Below are 20,786 nucleotides of genomic sequence, written 5' to 3' on the forward strand. Positions count from 1 at the left end.
TGCTGTGAAGACTAAATTATTCAACCAGTGTCCCTTGCCAATGATTTGATCATCAACAGCAAAACTATCCTTTTAATAACTTTTGCTTTCTGCGTTAATTGATTAACCCTTAACCTTCTCTTTCCCTTTTCAACCCTTTGTCCCTGTCCCTCACCATACTTCAATTTAAATATACATTTTTAAAAAATATATATCCTGAAATACAAAAGCAGGAAATGCATGTGTGGCCATGCCTCACAAAATAGGTCGGATAATCGAGGGAAGCCCTGCAGACCGCTGTGGCAAGCTGAAAGTAGGCGACCGGATCCTGGCTGTTAACGGATGTTCCATCACCAACAAATCACATTCAGATATCGTCAACTTAATTAAGGAAGCAGGCAACACTGTTACGCTGCGCATCATTCCAGGAGATGGTAAAGTGTATATTCACTTCTTTTTTTTTTTTTTTTTTCAGATCTCCCTTCTTCTTCCATTCTCCTCTCTGCATCTTTTCTTGAATAATACTTTCCTTTTGGTGGTTGTAGCTTGGAAAACTTTAGTGATACAGTAGCAGCCATCATATTCCAAAGGTTACCTAATTCTGCTTTACCGTGATGGGTCTTTTTCAGTGTAGGCAGTTATTCTCATGCTGCATCCTGAATTAATCCTGATAATACAGCAGAACCTAGGTACTATAATGAATGATGATGGCATTCTCTGTATTCATGCACAAAAGGGGCTTTATTTGCTATTGAAATAGCATTTAATGTTATAGTGTCTCATTCCTTTCCATCCCCATAGAGTAACAAATTTGTCAAGTATCTATCTCTCTTTGATAATGGAGACCCTTCCATTCTTCCAAATGTAAAACTGGCGTACTTTTCATCTGACATACTGTGATTTTGTGTTCCTCAATTCCAGCAGCATTGTTGGTGATTTTTTTTTGTTAATTCTTGAAACATGAACTCCTCCTTACCTATTTCACCTTGCTTTCAATTCCATCTGTAATGTGCAAATTTTGTAGTTGTGACTATGTATAAATACATTCAGAATAGCATATTGAGTGCCTATTTTAATTATGTATTCATTCCAAAGCATGTTTTTGATACTGATTTGGCTCACATCCTGAATTTTATTTTGGCATTTGTTATATCACCCTTCGTCAAAGGTATCAGGGCAGTTTGCAATCACCGGAAATATTATATGGACAAAAACCAATAATCCAGGACAAACGTTTGACAACGTAAATGCAGAAGGAAGAGTAGCAAGTGACACAATATCAACCTATAATCATGCTAACAGAGGGTTTATCAGAACACAATGAGAATAGGTTGCAAAAAGCTATTGTGACTGACATCTGTCCTCATTGCAAGGTTTTGCCAAGGAGCCAGGCCATAATTTTCTTAGGGTCCCTTTTACTAAAGCTTAGTATGTGGTGATGGAATTAGCATGCACTAAATTCTAAGAAGCCCATAGGTATAAATTGGGCTTCTTAGCATTTAGTGACTTGTAATTCCATCAGTATGCACTAAGCTTTAATAGTAGGGTCTCTTAGTAAGTTAAAATGGATTCATAAGTACTTTACAACTTTTTGCAGGCAGCTGATGTGGGGGGGGGAGAGGGGGGAAATATGGATTCAGGACTATCGGATCGAGTGGTGTAGAATGGGTAGAAGTGAATCCATGTTTTACTCTTTCAAGAAGTACAAAGACTAGGGGATACTCGATGAAATACATGGAAATATTTTTTCACTCAAAGAATAGTTGAGCTCTGGAACTTGCTGCCAGAGGATGTGGTAACGGAGGTTCACATATCTGGGTTTAGAAAAGGTTTGGACAGGTTCCTGGAGGAAAAGTCCATAGTCTGTTATTCAGATGGACTTGGGGGAAGCCATTGCTTACCCCAAGATTGGTAGCATGGAATGTTGCTACTAATTGAGATTCTGAATGGAATGTTGCTACTCTTGGGGTCCTGAATGGAATCTTGCTACACTTTGGGGGTCCTACATGGAATGTTGCTGCTATTTGGGTTTCTGCCAGGTACTTGTGACCTGGATTGGCCACTATTGGAAGCAGGATACTGGACTAGATGGGCCATTGGTCTGACCCAGTATGGCTATTCTTATGTTCTTATTTTTTTAAATGCCAATTGCACCATTTCAAAAAATAGGTATATTCAGCATCCTTTACAGATAGGCAACAGCATAGAATATTGTGAGCCCATTAGGGACAGTACCAGTACCTCAAAAAGAAAATTGTAAACCGCTTAGGTCTAGGCAGTATATAAATACTGAAAATAAATAAATATAGATATAAAGCAGCCATTGTTGCTGACTGTGGAGGCATTTCAAGCTTCAAAAGTTAGCATCCAAAATCTATATACCAAGTTAGTATTCTATAACAGCAGATTTGTCGCCTAATGGGTTATAGAATACTAGCATATATTAGTAATTAGGCACCAAGATTTAGGTGCCACCACTTATGCGGGCTCTATGCTGGAGTTAGGAACCTGACATTATTCAATAAAACATACACGGAAATAGTGGGAACGCCCATGGCTCACACATGTAAACCCTCCTTTTGTAGTTAGGCGCTAGAACAGTTATAGAATGACACTTAACTGCCGTTTCCCCCTCTTTTTCCATTTGAGTGCTTAAGGTTAGGTGCCAGACTTTTGGTGCACTAAATAGAATTATCCAGTCTATGTATATCAGAGATATTGAGCCACTATTCATGCAGCTAAGCAGTTTCAGACTGTTTTTTTTTTTTTGCAAACCTAAATTAAACCATTTAGCTATACAGATCGTGGGAAATTATTCAGAAGGAATGGATCCACAGAAGCTTAGCAGAGATTGGGTGGCAACACCGGTAATTGGGAAGCAACGCTAGTGCTGGGCAGACTTCTATGGTCTGTGCCTTGAAAACAGCAAGGACAAATCGATGTCACGTATACATATAAAGTAGCACATACAATGAGTTTATCATGTTGGGCAGACCGGATGGACCTTACAGGTCTTTATCTGCCGTCATCTACTATGTTACTATGTCTGTATCAAGAATGGGCACCAATGGTCCTTTTGGGCCACAAAAGAGTAGGGTTTTCAGGATTTCCCCAATGAATATGCATGAGCTCTGTTTGCATGCACTGCCTCCATTGTATGCAAATAAATCTCATGCAATTGGGTTGCGGCCTTCAAGGACGCGCCACTATAATTCCATTTTGTGTTATCCATATAAAGAGTACTTCTATAATCTAGACGTCTGCACTTACACAGACCCTGTCTGTTATAAAAAGTAGACCGATACACACATATAAAAACAAAGAAATAATTTATTCAAACCAAGATAAAAGCAGTACCCTTGGTTTGAATAAATTATTTCTTTGTTTTTATATATGTGTATCGGTCTACTTTTTATAACAGACTTTTATGTAGCAAGTAGACTGTTGCCTTTTGTGTTTTTCTTTTTACTTACACACACCCTTGCATATTCAAATGTCTAGAATGTTAAGTTACACCAACAAGAACAAAATTCTGTGATGGTGTGCCTAATTTACATAGAGCATAAATACAATGGAGCATACACAGGGGTGTATAATTGCCAGGACTCTCATTTAGGCTGGTATCTTGCAGAATACTGCAAGTTGCATTTATCCCTGTCACATTTATGCATTCTCAACTGGCTTAGATATAGGCATAAAGAACTGCCTGGGGCACCACATTTTAAAGATGCCAAATACTCAGGACAGAGCATAGCCTGCACCTCCTTCTTTTAAAGCCATGTGTATATGCTGCTTTCTCTTCCTATTGCCCAATCTTTTGGGGATCTCTGGTGAACCTATCCTTGCTCCCTGGGATCTGATATGCCTATGTACGAACATGTGTTTTTCTGCACTGACACTGCTTAGTTTATTTCCTGATATACCACCCTTCAAACCATTCATTAATATGGAACTGGAGTAATGCTGCTTGCACTCTTCTTTCCACACTGCATTATTCCTCAAGGTGTGTAGTCAACCTTCTCCCAGGAGTATTACCAAGTTAATGTGTCTGGCAGTGCCCTTGGGATGACATTTAAAGGGTCCAGCAGGTTAGTGAAATTCCTGGTAGAATGAGAAAGGGGCGGGAAAGGGAAATGGGACTTGATATGCCGCCTGTCTGTGGTATTTTGCAACTACATTCAAAGCAGTTTACATATTTGCAGGCACTTATTTTGTACCTGGGGCAATGGAGGGTTAAGTGACTTGCCCACAGTCACAAGGAGCTGCAGTGGGAATCGAACCCAGTTCCCCAGGATCAAAGTCCGCTGCACTAACCACTAGGCTACTCCTCCACCAACATCCTACCCAGTCCTTAAATGAATCCATCATTAGGCTTGCCTCACAATTTCTAAACTTCTTTCCTTTTTCAAAAACATTACCCCTTACCACCCCTAGAACCTAACCCCCTCCCAGTGCTTGCTAGTATATCTCTAAGTCAGTACTTCTCATCCCAGTCCTTGGGGCACACCCAGCCAGTTGGATTTTCGGGATACCCATAATGAATATGCATCAGGTAGATTTGCATACCAAGGAGACAGTGCATGTAAATTTATCTCGTGCATCTTCATTGTGGATATCTTGAAAGCTTAACTTAACTGGATATGCCCCATTGATTGGGTTGAGAACCACTGCTGTAAAGTTTAATCGTCAATTGCTCCTGCCCCTCAAATGCCGTTTTCCAAAATGAGACCATTGACCTCAGTTGCTTCTTTGCCCTTTTCATATGGTTGTGGTAATGAAGCGTCTGGAATCAGCTGACAATATTTTTTTTTCTTTTTAATTAGGCCTTTCCTCCTGCTTCTTTGAATTTTCAGCTCAGTCAGAGGCAGCTTTTACAATGCTCCTTTAGCTTCAACTAACTCAAAAGTGTTTCTCCATGTGCTTATTATTAGTTGGATTTTGCTCAGGCCTTTTCAGTAGTAGCACTGTTCAAGTTACATTCAGGTATAGTTAGCATTTCCCTGTACCCAGATGGGGGCAATGAAGGAGGGTTAAGTGCCTTGCTCAAGTCCACAAGGAGCATCAATGGGATTTGAAACCTGGCTTCACTGGTTCTCAGCCTGTCGCTTCAACCACTAGGCCTACTACCCCACTCTTTTTCGTCTTCACTTCTCTCCCCCAGGCCTGCAGGACCAGGTGCTAAATGCTGCAACTCAATCAAAAGCCTGTACCAGCCAGCTCCATGACCAGAGCCTAGGCTTGAGAATTGCTGTGGAGGAATAGCCTAATGGTTAGTGCAGAGGTTTTCAACCTAGTTCTTGGGACATGCCCAGCCATTCTGGGTTTTTAGGATATCCCAGTTAAATTCCATAGGAATATCCTGAAAACCCCAACTGGCAGGGTGTACCTCGAGGACTAGGTTCAAAAACCTCTGGGTTAGTGCATTGAGCTGAGGTCCTGGAGAACTGTGTTAGTTCCTACTGCAGCTGTTTGTGTCCCTGGGTAAGTCACTTAGGGGTCCTTTTACTAAAATGCACTGAAAATGGCCTGTGCTTGTGTAGGCGTATATTTTGGGCATGCGCAGATCCATTTTTCAGCGCGCCTGCAAAAAAAATGCCTTTTAAAAATTTTTTGCCAAGAATGGATGTGCGGCAAAATCTAAATTGGCACATGTCCATTTTGGGTCTGAGACCTTACCACAGCCATTGACCTAGTGGTAAAGTCTCATACAGCAACGACCTATGAGCGTCAAATGCCACTTGGCGTGCATCTGAAAATAAAAATTAGTTTTCGGACACGCGTATGAGATGCACCCAAAAATGAAATTGCCGCAGGAGCCACGTGGTAGCCGGGCGGTAACTCCGTTTTGGCGCACGTAGATGCTTAAGCGGCTTAGTAAAAGGGCCCCTTAACCCTCCATTACCCCAGGTACAAAATCAGACTGTGAGCCTACTAGGGACAGAGAAAGTGCCTGCTTGTAGTGTGTACAGTGCTGTTTACATCTAGTGGTTCTATACAAATTTGTAGTAGTAGAAAGCACAGCAGAGCTCGCTACTGCTACCGAACTCCTGGACTGCCCTGGTTTAGAACTTTATAGCCAGAAAACCAGAGCATAATCCATATTGTGAAGCTGCGGAAATTCTCAGAATGTACTTATGTAACCTTTCCAGGCTGAATGCAAACTTAATCCCATTTGACAAGCACACAGCTAATTTTACTGAGCAGTTTTATTCATAAAATGATTACTTGCAACTAAAATATATTATTCTGTGCACCTGTGTTTGCAATTAATATCTGATATAGTTAGTATCTTATATCATTTATTTTCTCCATTCATTGTTCAAAACAGCACTTGGGTTTAATGCTCTGTGGCCCTGTGCTGCTACTTTAACCAAATTAGAAGTTAATGAAATTGCTGATATAAGTGGCTACCAGAAAAAAAAATCCCATTTACATAAAAATATAATTATGATTTGCATTACATTACTGTAGCTTCCTATAGCTTACAAAATGTGCACTTTTAAGCTCTGGCACTGTTCATAATGCTGAGATTTCACATGCTTTCCATGCTGTTAGAGTTAAAGAGAATTTCTGCATATTTAAAGGTTTTCCTTTTTTGCTTCCAGCTTGACTCATAAATGGGCTGGAGAACCCAAATTGGGCCAGTAGATACAATGATATTTTAAACTAAGTGGAGGATGGTAATCGTTTCATTTTGAAGAGGGTGCAGGAAAATCAATGAGCACTCAAGGAATATTTATTTATTTATTTATTGCACTTGTATCCCACATTTTCCCACCTACCTGTTATGGCATCGCCATTCCAGGGTACACAATACAATTGGTGTTACAAGATATCAAGGAAGACAAGAAGATCTAATCAAGCAGTTATAGAAAGAAGACATTCCGAATAAGGGTGTTTAGCAGCTAGTAAAAAGAAATGCTTGTAATATAGCATCTCTGTTCTAAGTACTTAGCAGATAAGATAGATAATTGTAATATTATGACCTAATCACAATTGATACTTAATGTATGTGTCTTGGAATGATAAAAGGCTGTTCCCTTTCAAGCCATTTTGGGATCAGGGTTGAGCACCTCATGTAGGTGACCTTTTTATGGCATCTTGTGGTAGAGAAAATTTCCAGCTGATCTAGGAGCTTAGGGCCTGAAATTCAGCCTGTAGCAGTCAGCAGTTTTTAAGCTGCAGACAGATGCGGGCTGAATTAAACCCACATATTCAGTGCTGGATCATGTCTGGGCTCTGGCATTGAATATCCGGGTCAGAGAGGTCACCTGGAAGTTAACCGTGCCCAGGCTAGCTCAGTGGTTAAAGTTAGGACAGCATTTTTGTGTCCTAACTTTAGTGTTTACTTATTCCAGTAGTGAACTGAATATTGCCACTGACCAGTTAAGTGCTGGCTCTGTCCAAGCTCCTCCCATGGTCCATCCCAGCAGTAACTGGACACTGCAATGGCAGTCAAATATTTAGCAGCACTGCCTGGTTAAGTGCTACGAAATATCCATGGCTGGCATACTCAGCATCGTTTAAATAGGCGAGAACTGATAGATTTTAAGCTTAAAAAGTGTGCTGAGAATTGGCCATCTGTATTTAGGCCACTTGACCTTGCCTTAAGATGAGTGTCTAAACCAAGCATGTCATACCCCACACCACACTTTGATGTTTGCCTAGCCATATGCTCTCCTCTGAGCTGTGATCCCTTTCCCTCCCACTAAACTCAAGCAAACTCTCTTACTCCCGATACAAGAAGATCTGCCCCTTGGGAACCTCCAGTTAGTGTTGAAGGTTGTCTTTGTCAAGAAGAGGCATTGTCATCTCGCTCTTCTGGCTCCATTTACCTACCCATAATGCCTTCTGCTCCAGATGTATATAGTGCCTCAGTTATTTTTATAAACTTGAATCTGGTACCTCCTGTTATCTCCACGGTGCCCTCTCCTTTTCCCAATGTGTCCTCCTTTCTCAGGTCCTGCCTGGTTAAACCCCCCCCCCCCCCCCCCCTAAGCTGGCTGGCACCAATATTCAGCGGTATTTAACTAGGTAGTGGTAGTGAATATCTTCGCTAAGCGGCCATTCTCTAATGGGTTAGGTTAGGGGGCAGTTCAGGGGCGTGGAGGAGTGGCCTAGTGGCTAGAGCACCATTCTTGTCATCCAGAGGTGGCCAGTTCAAATCCCACTGCTGCGCCTTGTGATCTTGGGCAAGTCACATAACTCTCCATTGCCTCAGGTACAAACTTAGATTTGTGAGCCCTCCAGGGACAGAGAAATACCCAGTGTACCTGAATGTAACTCACCTTGAGCTACTACTGTAAAGGTGTGAGCAAAATCCAAATAATAAATAATAAAGGTTGGGTGGAGCCAGCATCTAACCAGTTAGCAATGATATTCAGTCCTCTGAGCACATGAAGTTAGGATAGAAAAAAGACTGTATGCGCCAGTGGCATAGCTACAGGGGGCCTGGACCCTCCCCCAAATTGGCTCTGGGTCCCCTGGTTTGGCTGATGGGAGTCCCCAAGCCCCACCAGCTGAAGCGTTTGTCCTGCACTGGTCCTGCTGCATTACATAGTAACATAGTAGATGACGGTAGAAAAAGACCTGCACGGTCCATCCAGTCTGCCCAACAAGATAAACTCATATGTGCTACTTTTTGTGTATACCTTGCCTTGATTTGTATCTGCCATTTTCAGGGCACAGACCGTAGAAGTCTTGCCCAGCACTAGCCCTGCCTCCCAACCACCACTCCCACCAGCTCTTCCACCTAATCTCAGCTAAGCTTCTGAGGTTCCATTCCTTCTGAAAAGGATTCCTTTATGTTTATCCCACGCATGTTTGAATTCCGTTACCGTTTTCATCTCCACCTACCCTGCTGTTTTCAGTCGCGCCATGCACACTTGTTTTAGTGAAACTGAGCATGCACAGTGCAACTGAGAACAGGACAGGCAATGTGAGACCAGCGTGGGACAAATGCTTCAGCTGGAAGGGGTTGGGGACCCCCGCCAGCCAAGGTACCTTCATGCAGTGGTGGCAGGGGGCAATGGCAGCAGGGAGGTGGGCCAAAGTGTACCCCCCTCCCACTTTGGGCTCTGGCACCCTTCCTCCTGTCGAGGTCTGGCTAAGCCCCTGGTATGCACCAAGTTAACTGGGCACTGGTCTGAATATTGACCAGTGCCTGGTGAACATCTGGGTCAGGGCACCTACCCAGATGTTAAATGCCGGGAGCCACGAATGCCCCAGCATTGAATATCCTGGGTTTGTTCACGATACTTTACTGTCACAGGTTGAATGTAACCTTCAAAATGGCTACAGTAAAACGACGACCAGGGGAGAATTTTTACTTGTGCATTTAACTTCATAAGTTAAGCCCTTGAACCTTTTCAGTTGTAGCCCTATAAATATACTATTATTGTAGCAATAACAAATATCAAATTAAACAAAACTGGAAAAAAAATCGAAGTAACTCATTCAGGAATCATGACAAAGGCATGCTGTCTTTTGACTAATACAACTCAATGCATGTAACAATTTTAAGCTCACTTTGCCTAGCAGTTGTCCGAAAGGTGGGTGAACCAGGCGACCACCAGTAGCACTAGGGCCGAATTTATGCCACATAGAGCAAACCTCGGCTTCTTTCTGATGTGAAAACAATATTCGCTCCATTACGCACCCTCTAATCCCCAACGTGGGCATCAAGAAGCTTTGTGACTCCCTTGGTCAGGATGTTAAAGCATGCATGGATGTTGCATTTTAAAATCTCTGCCCATACTTCCCAGTGGATACGTTGTGCCTACTACAATTACACAGATATGCAATCTGCTGTACTCATTGCATTAAGGGTGGTATAGCAAATATCCCAAATAAATAAATACTTTTGTATTGTTGTACACACCAACTGTATTTTCAGTGGGGAAAAGCTGTCAAGAATTCTCATGGCTGTCGAGAACAACTCTATTTATATAAAGTTAAGCACAGTTGATGATTACAACCACCTTATAAATTTAAGCAGAGATAAATATTTTTGAATTTTGTTGTTGCCATGCACAAGAATCAACTATTTTAAGAGAAGACTATAAAATTCAGAAAATAATTGTCACCAAAAGTGCATATTTGTTCATGTGAAAATAAACATCATGATGTGTATGTTTTTCAGTAAATACAGACTGATTTCCTACTCAAAAGAATTCCCTCATCTGTTGCAAAAAAAATCTGAAACTGTGCAGACCCCCTTCCAGGCATCTTTTAAAAATCTGCTTGCTGAGCTCAATTGCAGTGTTCTTTTAAATGAAGTGTATTTGAATAAATTATCAGCTGAAGATCTTTTGCCTAAACTGAAGAACGTATTTTTTTTTTTTTAATTGTAGAGTCATCCAATGCTTCTTTGTTGACCAATGCAGAAAAAATAGCTACAATTACAACCACACATACGCCTCAGCAGGTCCCGCAAGAGGCCAGGTAAATTAACTTGCTGCTAGGAATATCATTGGCACTCAGTTGGAGCAAAATGCCTGCCTGATAGGTTATAGGACATGAGCAAATCTGGGGAACTCTATCAACAAGTGTAAAGCTTAATGGTTTCTATTTTCAGAGGAGTCTTGCCATGGGCACATAAGGGAAGATGGTCTTTTGTTAACATAACATGAAAAGTTAGTTTGTTATCAATATTTGACAACCAGTCTTAGGGGATTTTTGTTTTTTAATGTGTGGTAAGCAGTTACTGCATACATTGATTCTGGTGTTGTTTGGTTTTTATTTCTGCTTTTATTCTACATTGTGATTTTGTTTTGAATTGTTAACAACTGAGCTCTTTTAGCTAGGTAGCCATTTGATAGTGATCTGTACTAATCTGCAAACTCACATTGTCCAGCTAGATGCCTTCATTGTAGTTCATGCAGTAATTAAAATGTGCAGTATTGCTAGATGCTTACTGTTGCAGGATTTATCTTGAGATTGTCTGCTGTCAAACAACTGTGAAATGCACTTAACGTAAAAACGATTGCATGTTGTGATCCAGCATGTATGACTTCTTTATTCAGTTTCAGTCATAGGCTGTTCTTTTCATTTGCACAGAAACAATACAAAACCAAAGCAAGAAGTCCAATTTGATTTCAAAACCCCACAGACTGCACAGGTAAATAAGTATTCGGATTTGTTTAGATTTGCATTTGCCATTTTCAGTGGAAAAATAGAATTTGCTTGTACCATCATCAGCAAACAGCGATATAATTTAAATAAAGTTTTCATATTGTTTAAAGGTTTGATGTAGGATTTATTTCAGTCAGCTGGCATGAAGAGAGCTGTATTGTTGGTATCTGTCTGATGTACTGCTGTTGCCCACAGAAATTTATTGTCTAATCTCAACATTTACTAGCATATGTCTGTTACAGGGGGACTCTTTTATGTGGACGAAGTTATATTCATGTTGTCTTACTTTACATAATGGCAACCACACTTGAGAATTCTAAAATGATTCTTATTTTATGGAAGCAACATAGGTACCTAAGGGGTCCTTGTACTAAGCTGTGGGGGAAAGGGCCCTGCGGTAGTGGCAGGGACCATTTTTCCCCACTCGCCAGGAAGCAGATAAAGAGCCCCCCCCCCCCAAAAAAAAATGGCCACGCAGTAAAATACCCATTGAGGTGGCGGTAAGGGCTCCCGCGGTAACCCAGCAGTAACTGGGCAGTGCATGGCGGTGCCCGATTACTGCCGGGTTACCTCCACGCTGGAAAAACATACAAAATTTCCAGAGCGCCAGAAATGGCGCACAATCGACCCATAACTACCACTGGCAGTCACGTTGGGCCAATGGTAGTTCAGATTTAGCGTGTGATAAGCCCACGTTCGGCTTACTGCCGCTTTCATCCTCTCATCCCAGTATAGCACAGACAACCCCACAACCATCAGCATCCCGGATCACACCCTCCCAATCTCAGACAGCCTGAAAATCCTCGGTGTAACATTGGACCGCTACCTAACACTAGAGAGCCAAGTAAAATCCACAACAAAGAGAATGTTCTTCCCAATGCGGAAACTCAAACGAGTGAAGCAATTCTTCCCGAGGAAACTATTTCGCAACCTGATACAATCAATGGTGCTAAGTCATGCTAACTACTGCAATGGAATCTATGCGGGATGCAAAGAGTACTTAAGACTTGCTCTTTGCATCCCGCATAGATTCCATTGCAGTAGTATTTTTACTTAACTTCAAACCGCTCAAAATACGGCGGAAAGACATCTTCGGAAAAACACGTTTTGAAAGCGCAACACCCCTTCGCGGAAAACTACATTGGCTCCCAATCAAAGAACGCATGGCCTTCAAAATCTGCACTATGGTTCACAAGATCATCCATGGTGAAGCACCGGGGATATATGACAAACCTAATCGACCTACCAACCAAAAACACATCCGCATCAGCGCGACAATACCTAAACCTTAACTATCCAAGCGGCAAAAGACTAAAATACAAATCAACCTACGCATCCAGTTTTTCCTACATCAGTACACAGCTATGGAACGCACTACCAAGACCACCTATGACCACCTCCAATTCAGAAAAAATCTAAAAACCCACCTGTTCCAAAAGGCTTATCCCCCCGACCCAACTTAAATGCCTGAAATCAGCGACACTACGCCACCACAGTTTGTATTGATCACCAAACAATCTCATCTGTTCTTACTGTCCTCTATACGGCCCCACCACATGTTCCTTCATGTGGTCCCTACCCTTCCTACCCCAAGTCAACCGTTATCTGTATTTGCTTTACTCCGGAGTCTATTATCACCTCTCCGGTATCATGTAAGCCACATTGAGCCTGCAAATAGGTGGGAACATGGGGGGTACAAATGTAATAAATAATAATAATAATAATTTGTAAAAGACCCCCTAAGTGCCTTTATAAAATGGACTCCTACATCCAGCCCTAATAGCACACAAAGGCTGACTCCCAAGTTTTCACTGGCTCTGAAGGAGGTGTATATGAGGGGAATGCGACTTATGGCCACCACCATTTGGCGCCTCTCACTTTTGGACCCAAATAGCAGCACCTAAAAGTCCTTCCCCGTCTTGTTCTTTCACATACCACCACTTCCCCCTGCACCCAGAACTCACTCCTTCACCTGCCTGAGCTTCAGTGCAGCACTGAAGACAGCTGAAATCGTGCTCCCCCGCACAACTCTGCTGTAAGAGCTCATGGCGGTGCAGTGCGTGGACTTGTCCTCATCTCCCACCTGACCTTCATGAGTGATTGAGGTGGTGGGCAGAAGAAGATGAGCCATAGGGCAGACTACAGGCTCCTTAGAAGAAGCGGCGGGCAGAAGATGAGCCGAGGACAGGCTCTGGGCTCCCCAGGAGAGACAGCTGATGGAAGAAGCTAAACCCTATAAGTTCAGTTTCAGTAAATGAGTGTGTGCGTTCGGGGCTACATTCTGTATATAGTGCCTGAAAATTCCACATGGAAAATAAATATGGCTAGGCATGTTCTGTAAAGTATGCCTAAATTTTATAGTTCGGTGGTTCCCAAACCTGGTCCTGGAGGCATCCCAGCCAGTCACGTTTTCAGGATACCCACAATGAATATTCATGAGAGAGATTTGCATGCACTGCCTCCGCTGCATGCAAATCTCTTCATCATGAGTATACTGAAAAACCTGAGTGGCTGGGGTGCCTCCAGGACTAGCTATGGGAACCACAGGAATAGGTGGTATCCTATATAATAAAAAGCACCTCCAACGTTTTGAAGCTGACTCCGTAAAAGTGAAGCTTTGAAGGGTTCGTGCTCCTGCTGTATCCATTTCCTGAATTGACGTCACGTACTTCCGGGTTCGTCACAAACAGCAATGACCGACCACTGGAAGGGAACGCTGCAGAGTTACCAGGCAATGGAACGCGACGTCACAAGCATTAGGGTGTCATCGTCCCTCCCTCCCTCCCTCCCTCCCTTCTAGTTCCAGGCCCCCTCCCTCCAAATTTTAAAAGTCATCTTCACTTACCAAGTTGGGTTTGCGGCAGCCATCAGCAGCGGTAAAAGGCGTGCAGGCTCAGCTCTTCTCTCTCTCTCAGCTCTGGTCCCGCCCTCATTTCCTGTTTCTGCAAAGGCGGGACCAGCCACTCATGTTTTTCAGTATATCCATGATGAAGAGATTTGCATGCAGCGGAGGCAGTGCATGCAAATCTCTCTCATGAATATTCATTGTGGGTATCCTGAAAAGGTATGGTATGAAGTACTTCATCCAACTTCCAGGTACGGAGAATATTCATCATTTTCCTTCCCTAACATTAAATAAATAAATAAAATAAAGTACTGTCATTTCATGTGATAGACGCATTGTGACCAATGAAACTAGCACAGAAGAAAGAACAGACTGTCTTATGTCAATAACAATGTATGCGCGCATTGCTGGAGAATGCTGTCTGAGGGAGTTGGCTTTCTGAGGAGGCGTGCTCGAGCTTAGAATTTTAGAAGTAAATGAGCGATGTTAACAATGAATCCAGTGTTTGTTCTCCATAAAATGTTAACTTGCATTTACATTGTAACCTCGACAGATTAAAGCAACACTTAAATGTGGTTGACTCAGTCAGTGGCAGCAGTTATGTGCTCTCCCACTGTATATCTTTAGGGGTAAAATAGCGTTATTAAAAAGTTAATAAAACATTTGGCAGTAGAACAGATTTTAGTATACGCATAACTGCTAATATTCTGTATATTTAAGCATGCAAGGGGTGTGTATATGTGGGTGCAAAGACTTCTCCTTCACAATTTATAACTTTCAAATGATTTAAGGAATGTTAATGTAAAAAAAAAAAAAAACAACAACATTCACTTTAAAACATGGGGATATTCTTGAACAAAGGATTTATTCTGGGATTTTTTTTTTTTTAATAAGGCCAGGATATGAAAGGTTTTTGTTTTGTTTGTTCTATAAATAGCTGCTGGAAGTAACTTAGCATGTGTGAAGTTATCCTATTGCCCTTATTTTTTAGTTAGTGTTGAAAATATAATCCTATTAATTAATATTCATAGTTTAACCTCTGTTTGGAAATGTTTTGGTTGAAATGAATGTACAAATTTAAATTTATGTTTAAAGCCTTATTAGCGTTTGGATTAAGCTCCAGAAATTTTAGTCCACTATGGAGGAAGTCAATCTTCAAGTTGAGACAATTGCGATTAATACGATCATTTTTTCATCCAGATATGTCTGCATCTGGATTAGTGCAATGTTCTCTACTTGGGGTTGAATTCCAAGATCTCTGAGGAGGCTTCAGCTTATTGAGAAAACCGCAGTAAGATTAATTTTTAGGGTGCATAAGTATGTCAGTGTCTCAAGTTATATGGTAAAATTGCACTGGTTACCTGTCAATGAACGTATATTATTTAAGGCAGCCTGTTTACAGTTCCAAATTGTTCATCGTTCTACTTCTCAGCTTTAGATAGATATGATTTCGAAATCATTGTTTAGTCATTCTTCTTGCTTAAGAGATCAGTTAATTCTATGCCTTCCTGTTTTTATAAAAATACATTTTTGAGGGTAGTTAATACAATTCTCTGCTGTTATTGTTCCATTATAGAATTCTTTCCATTATATATTCAGATAAGAGTGTAATTATTTGAAATTTCAAAAAATGCTAAAAACTTGTATGGGCGATCTGAAATGTAAAATTGTTATTTGGAAATATCAAGATATTTTATACTTTTTTACTGTTTGGCTTTGTAACTTTTATATATTCTACTTTTGTACACTGCGTTGAACCCTATTTTGGAGGAAACAGTGTTTTAAAAGCACTACATTGACTCTGACATTTAAGAACTAGCGGTGAACTGTTGTTTGTAATGACATAGGAAGTGTAACAATAGATTCTACTTCATCGCATGTCATCACCAAATGAAAACAAACAGAAAAAAAATGACATTTCATTTTTTGTCATTCACCAATATTAGTGCGCCCCATTTCAGATAGAGAGTGCACACTGTCCTGATAGTGGAACTACCACGTATGCATGAATTAAAGTATTGCACATGTGCAAAGTACGTAGCATACACAAACTAGAGTAAGATTATGTGCTGTATCGGGAAACGAGTGCATCCTCTCTCTGATATGGAGACCCTACAGTTTAGACTGTTGGGGCAATAACATTGACTGAGCCAGAAGGAAGGGAGATAAATAGTTAATAGAGGTGAGGGTAGGGAAAAGATAGAATGGTATGAAAGAAGGAGTTGAGAGGGTTAATGTTGAAGTGTGGGTAGGGTAGTAACAGGAGAGGAAGGGTGATTGGATGATAAGGGGAGGTGAGGATTGGTGGTTGTCATAGGAATGGTTGTGGGTAAACAGAAGGGTTTTTGGCGGTTTAAAATCATTATTTGGGTGGGCAGGAGCTGGTGAGAGTGGATGAGGGGTTAGGATTTTGTGCCCTTCCCAACCTGCCCTGTGTTGTGTGGTTTGTCTTTAATTACAATGGATAGTTGGTGACATATTGTGGGTTTATTGTATAATGATTTTTGTGGGATGGTTATGGTTGGTATGTGAGTTTGGTTGGGGAATAGGAGGTTGGTAGTAGCTTTTGAGTCAGCCGGATATGTGGGGATAAAGAGGCACCAGATGCGGTTAAGTTAGATATTGGTTAAAAGCTATTTTGCTGGAAAAAGTAACTTGTGGGCGGAACCGCCATGAGTGAGATGTGGCTTGACGGCACCGTGAGTCACATAGAATAAGGGGGTAATTGTGGACAAGTCAGAGAGCCAGTTTCGTTACCGAATGGCTCTGAACTGTTAACCCGCTCTGGGAATGCTAACATTGGTATGGAAGAATTTAATGTATTGGGTAAAGGTTAAGTTATAGAATTGAGTTATACAGTAATATCTTTGTTTTCGTCGACTTCGGTTATCGCCGGTTTCGGTTTTTGTCGATTTTTTTCCACGAAAAATGTCTCGGATTTCGTCGGCATGCCTACGTGACCTCGCTGCTAATTTTGTGAAAACAAAGGGCGAACCAAGCATTCTCCTGCTCAGTGATTCATATGGAAATAATTGCTTTGGTTTTCGTAGGTTTCGGATTTCGCCGATTGTTTTCGGACGGATTATCGATGAAAACCGAAGTATCACTGTATATTTATATATGGTTAATAAAGCTGCAGCCAAAATTTAATTCCAATGATGAGTTGTGGTATTATTATTTATAAATTAATAGATTGTAAGATGAGGACTGGATGATGTGCAAATGTCAATGTTCGGCACGTCGTATTTCCACGTAGTGGGCACTACCATCAGCAACTGACAAAACAGCCAAATGGCCAGATGGAAATGGATAAAATGGAAATGGCTGTCCTTCCCTATTAAGCACCTGATTTCCAATTAATCATTTAACTGTGCTAAGAAAACTAGGAATTCACTTAGTGCTTCTCAAACCTCTTCTTAATTAGTCTCATTGTTTGTACTTACTATATTATTGTGGATTAGGAAACACAGATTTATTTAATTTATATCCTTTTAATTCCATCAGAATGGTTTTAGTTCAATAAGGGTATTATTGTAAGAATTTTTACATTATTATATATGGGATTCACAAACTTTATCTCAGCACTGTAAGAGGAATAATATATTCCTTGTTCTTCCTAACTCACAAAAGACATGTCATCATTATGACATGCTTGGACATTGTCTTCCAGATCCTATATATGGTGCTGAAGTTTTGGCACGGATCCAAGATGTGCGCAAAACTAAATTAGTTAATGAGCTATCAAGTATGAATTAATGGGCATTAATGATTAATGCACTTAATTGGGACTAATTGGATTTGTGGTGCATCTGTCTGCATGCTATTCTATAAACTCCGAGCATAATTTGTATTTGCACTTGCATCTGTTTCTCAAGTTTTAATTGCAGAGTCAGTTTGATGTACAGAACTTGCTCCTGTTGGATTGAACCTACTCTTCCATTTTCTTCCAATATCTTTTTATTCACGTTATTCAGCAGGACCAAGAGTTTTATACAGTGGAGCTCGACAGAGGACTGAAAGGTTTCGGATTCAGCCTGCGAGGTGGCCGAGAATATAACATGGATCTCTATGTTTTGCGGTTAGCTGAGGATGGTCCAGCTGAAAGATGTGGAAAGATGAGGGTAAGCATATAAACTATAAGAAAATCCTAATTTGTGATGTTACTGTCTTGGGTGGATTTTGCCTTTTCATCTCCTACCAAGTGAATTCATAGTGTTTTGAAATATGTGGCCCCCGATATGGCTGTTTGTACCTTTTGATCCCTTTTGGTAGTACATAAGTATCTCCAGTATCCAACAGATCAATAGGTATTGTGTGGTCTCTGATTCAGAATGTGCCTTAAATATGGCTGCATTAGCCTATCTGCAATCAGAGTAGACAGGGTCACAGTTCTGCTAGTCTCTTTATTTCTGCATTTCTTAACCCTTACAAATTATTTTTAGGAGCTGCCATTAACATACTATAATTTGAGTTTCAAATGAATGTACAATTCTACAAAGTCCACTTTTATTTCAGAACTGTGCAGTCTTAGAATTTGTTTATAGCAAAATCAAATATTTATATGAATTGGTGTCCAATTATGTAGTTTACACTCAGGCATGGACATGAATTAAATTTGTTTTAGTCCTTCCTGTGTGGAGGGGAAGCTGATATTGACTGTATGTTCAGAATATAATGCCTTGTATATTTCTTTTATATATTCACTACATAGCCTTGTGAGAACACAAGGCTTTCGCAGATACTTAGGGTGTACATAGTTGGATAACAGGAGTGGAGAAGTGGCCTAGTGGTTAGGGTGGTGGACTTTGGTCCTGGGGAACTGAGGAACTGAGTTTGATTCCCACTTCAGGCACAGGCAGCTCCTTGTGACTCTGGGCAAGTCACTTAACCCTCCACTGCCCCATGTAAGCCGCATTGAGCCTGCCATGAGTGGGAAAGCACGGGGTACAAATGTAACAAAAATAAAATAAATATATTTCAGTTTATATGGTATTCTATATATTTTAGCACCCTGTTTTTCATTTTGTACACACTTAACATATAAAAGCATCTGTATCTTGCCTGATAATTATAGATTAAACGGCTGTGATACAGACAAAGTTAAAAGTCATAGGAAGTGCACTTTGTATAGATTTACAGTGATAGCACCATATTGCTCTACTCATGCCTGTACCGTTGTAAGCTGCCACATTTGTTTTCTATAATCATTATCCGTGTTGGAGAACTGCAATGCTGGATACGACAAATATTGTGAAATCTTTTTTTATTAACTACAAAAGTAGATTTTCAAATTCACATTTACTCCAAAGTGTCTAATACGCTTAATCAAGGGCTACATTCTTCAGATATAATGGGGAAGCAACCACAAATTATGTTTAAATACCTTGTGGGCCAGGGCCTTCAGAATAGGCGAGATGAGCAGTTGCCCGAGGTATCAATGCCTTATTGAGGGGACATGGTATTAGTGTTCCAGGCTGCCAGTGCTGTTCTCAGCTCTTAGAGATCCAATCAGCTGTGTTATCCAAGAAAGGATACCTTTCTCCCCTGAGAAAGTGACCAGAATGTTGGAGGGGTATCAGCACCTTCAGAGTGCCTAGGGTGCTGTTGACTCGGTAACACACCTGTAGTGGAGTTGGTCACTTTTCTGTTAAGTAATGGGATGTGAGGCCTAGAGATAAGTCGACTGGGCAGGGTTATTTTAGATTTTGTTTTTACTGTAAGCCATGTACGTTACTTTGGAAAGTGTTTTTACTACTTTTTCCATTGGATTATAGATCAGTAGATACAAAGCAGCAATATAGTTTCCTTGTACATCTTCTACCTTAAAAATAACTTGCATACACAGTATATTAGATGATTAATTTTTAATTCATTGCAGAAGACCGGTGACCTGCGTTGAGAATGGATCTTATTAATGAGGCTCTTCCTTATGTGTTTTTTTACCATTGGTATTTGATTTTTATTTGGCATTTTTCTCTTTTGTATTTGTAGGTTGGTGATGAAATTTTGGAAATCAATGGTGAAACCACAAAAAACATGAAGCACGCACGGGCTATTGAACTGATTAAAAACGGTGGCCGCAGAGTACGTCTGTTTCTGAAACGTGGAGATGGCTCTGTACCAGAATATGGTGGGTCAAACTATGAAAACATTTCTTTCTTCCCTGCCATCACTCCATGAATGATTTATCTCAAGATCTGAAACGGAAATTTTTGTATTATGCCTTTCGCACCAGTGTCTTACCAACTTTTGCAAACTGTGATTAACATTCCTTGCTTCTGCTGAATTTCCTCGACGTTTTCATTCTTTGCTTGCTTCTGTGGACTGGGGTTTATTATGAAGAACGAATATCGTAACACTATTTGTAATGATTAGCAATGCTTCTTTCTTGACAATCAAATGTACATTCAACCTGTGCCAATCTGTTCTTCAGTGGTTGAAAAACACCATTCAATGCTTGTATTCTTCAAATTGGTCGCAATGAGGAACCAAAATTAATCTTAATTAAGGAACTTGTTTAAGAAGCATATCTTTCAGGATTAAGTAAATTGTTAAACAAAGTTTCTAAGTTGGTTTGAGATTTGTACGTACCCTCCTGGGTAGTAATCATAAGATCCTCCTTGTACAAAAATTCATCAATATCTTTAGTTTTAAGTGATGGGGATGGGTATTCCATTCCTTGAAGTAAAGTAAAGATTTCATTTACAATGTCTTTATTATATGTGGAGATGCTAATTGAAGAGAAATTAGATTTAAAGTAATATTCTCATAAGAATATACTATATATATTTCATTTGTTTAAACTCATTATTGAATAATATGCCCTAGT

At 40.6% G+C, this 20,786-nt stretch overlaps 1 protein-coding gene across 26 annotated transcripts in view; it reads left to right on the forward strand.

The window, feature by feature from the left end:
* MAGI1 (membrane associated guanylate kinase, WW and PDZ domain containing 1) overlaps positions 1-20,786 on the forward strand; it is a 526,393-nt gene that overhangs the window by 496,129 nt on the left and 9,478 nt on the right. For 10 of the 26 annotated variants that reach the window (XM_030205202.1, XM_030205206.1, XM_030205213.1 and 7 more), the window contains 5 exons: positions 210-413; positions 10,332-10,422; positions 11,038-11,098; positions 17,932-18,078; positions 19,949-20,087. In XM_030205202.1, the coding sequence (XP_030061062.1) occupies positions 210-413; positions 10,332-10,422; positions 11,038-11,098; positions 17,932-18,078; positions 19,949-20,087 (642 nt within the window). The remainder of the gene's footprint in view (positions 1-209; positions 414-10,331; positions 10,423-11,037; positions 11,099-17,931; positions 18,079-19,948; positions 20,088-20,786) is intronic. The other 16 variants (XM_030205209.1, XM_030205216.1, XM_030205223.1 and 13 more) reach the window with 5 other exon arrangements.

This window comes from Microcaecilia unicolor, chromosome 6, assembly GCF_901765095.1.
Source record: "Microcaecilia unicolor chromosome 6, aMicUni1.1, whole genome shotgun sequence".
NCBI classification, from domain to species: Eukaryota; Metazoa; Chordata; class Amphibia; order Gymnophiona; family Siphonopidae; genus Microcaecilia; species Microcaecilia unicolor.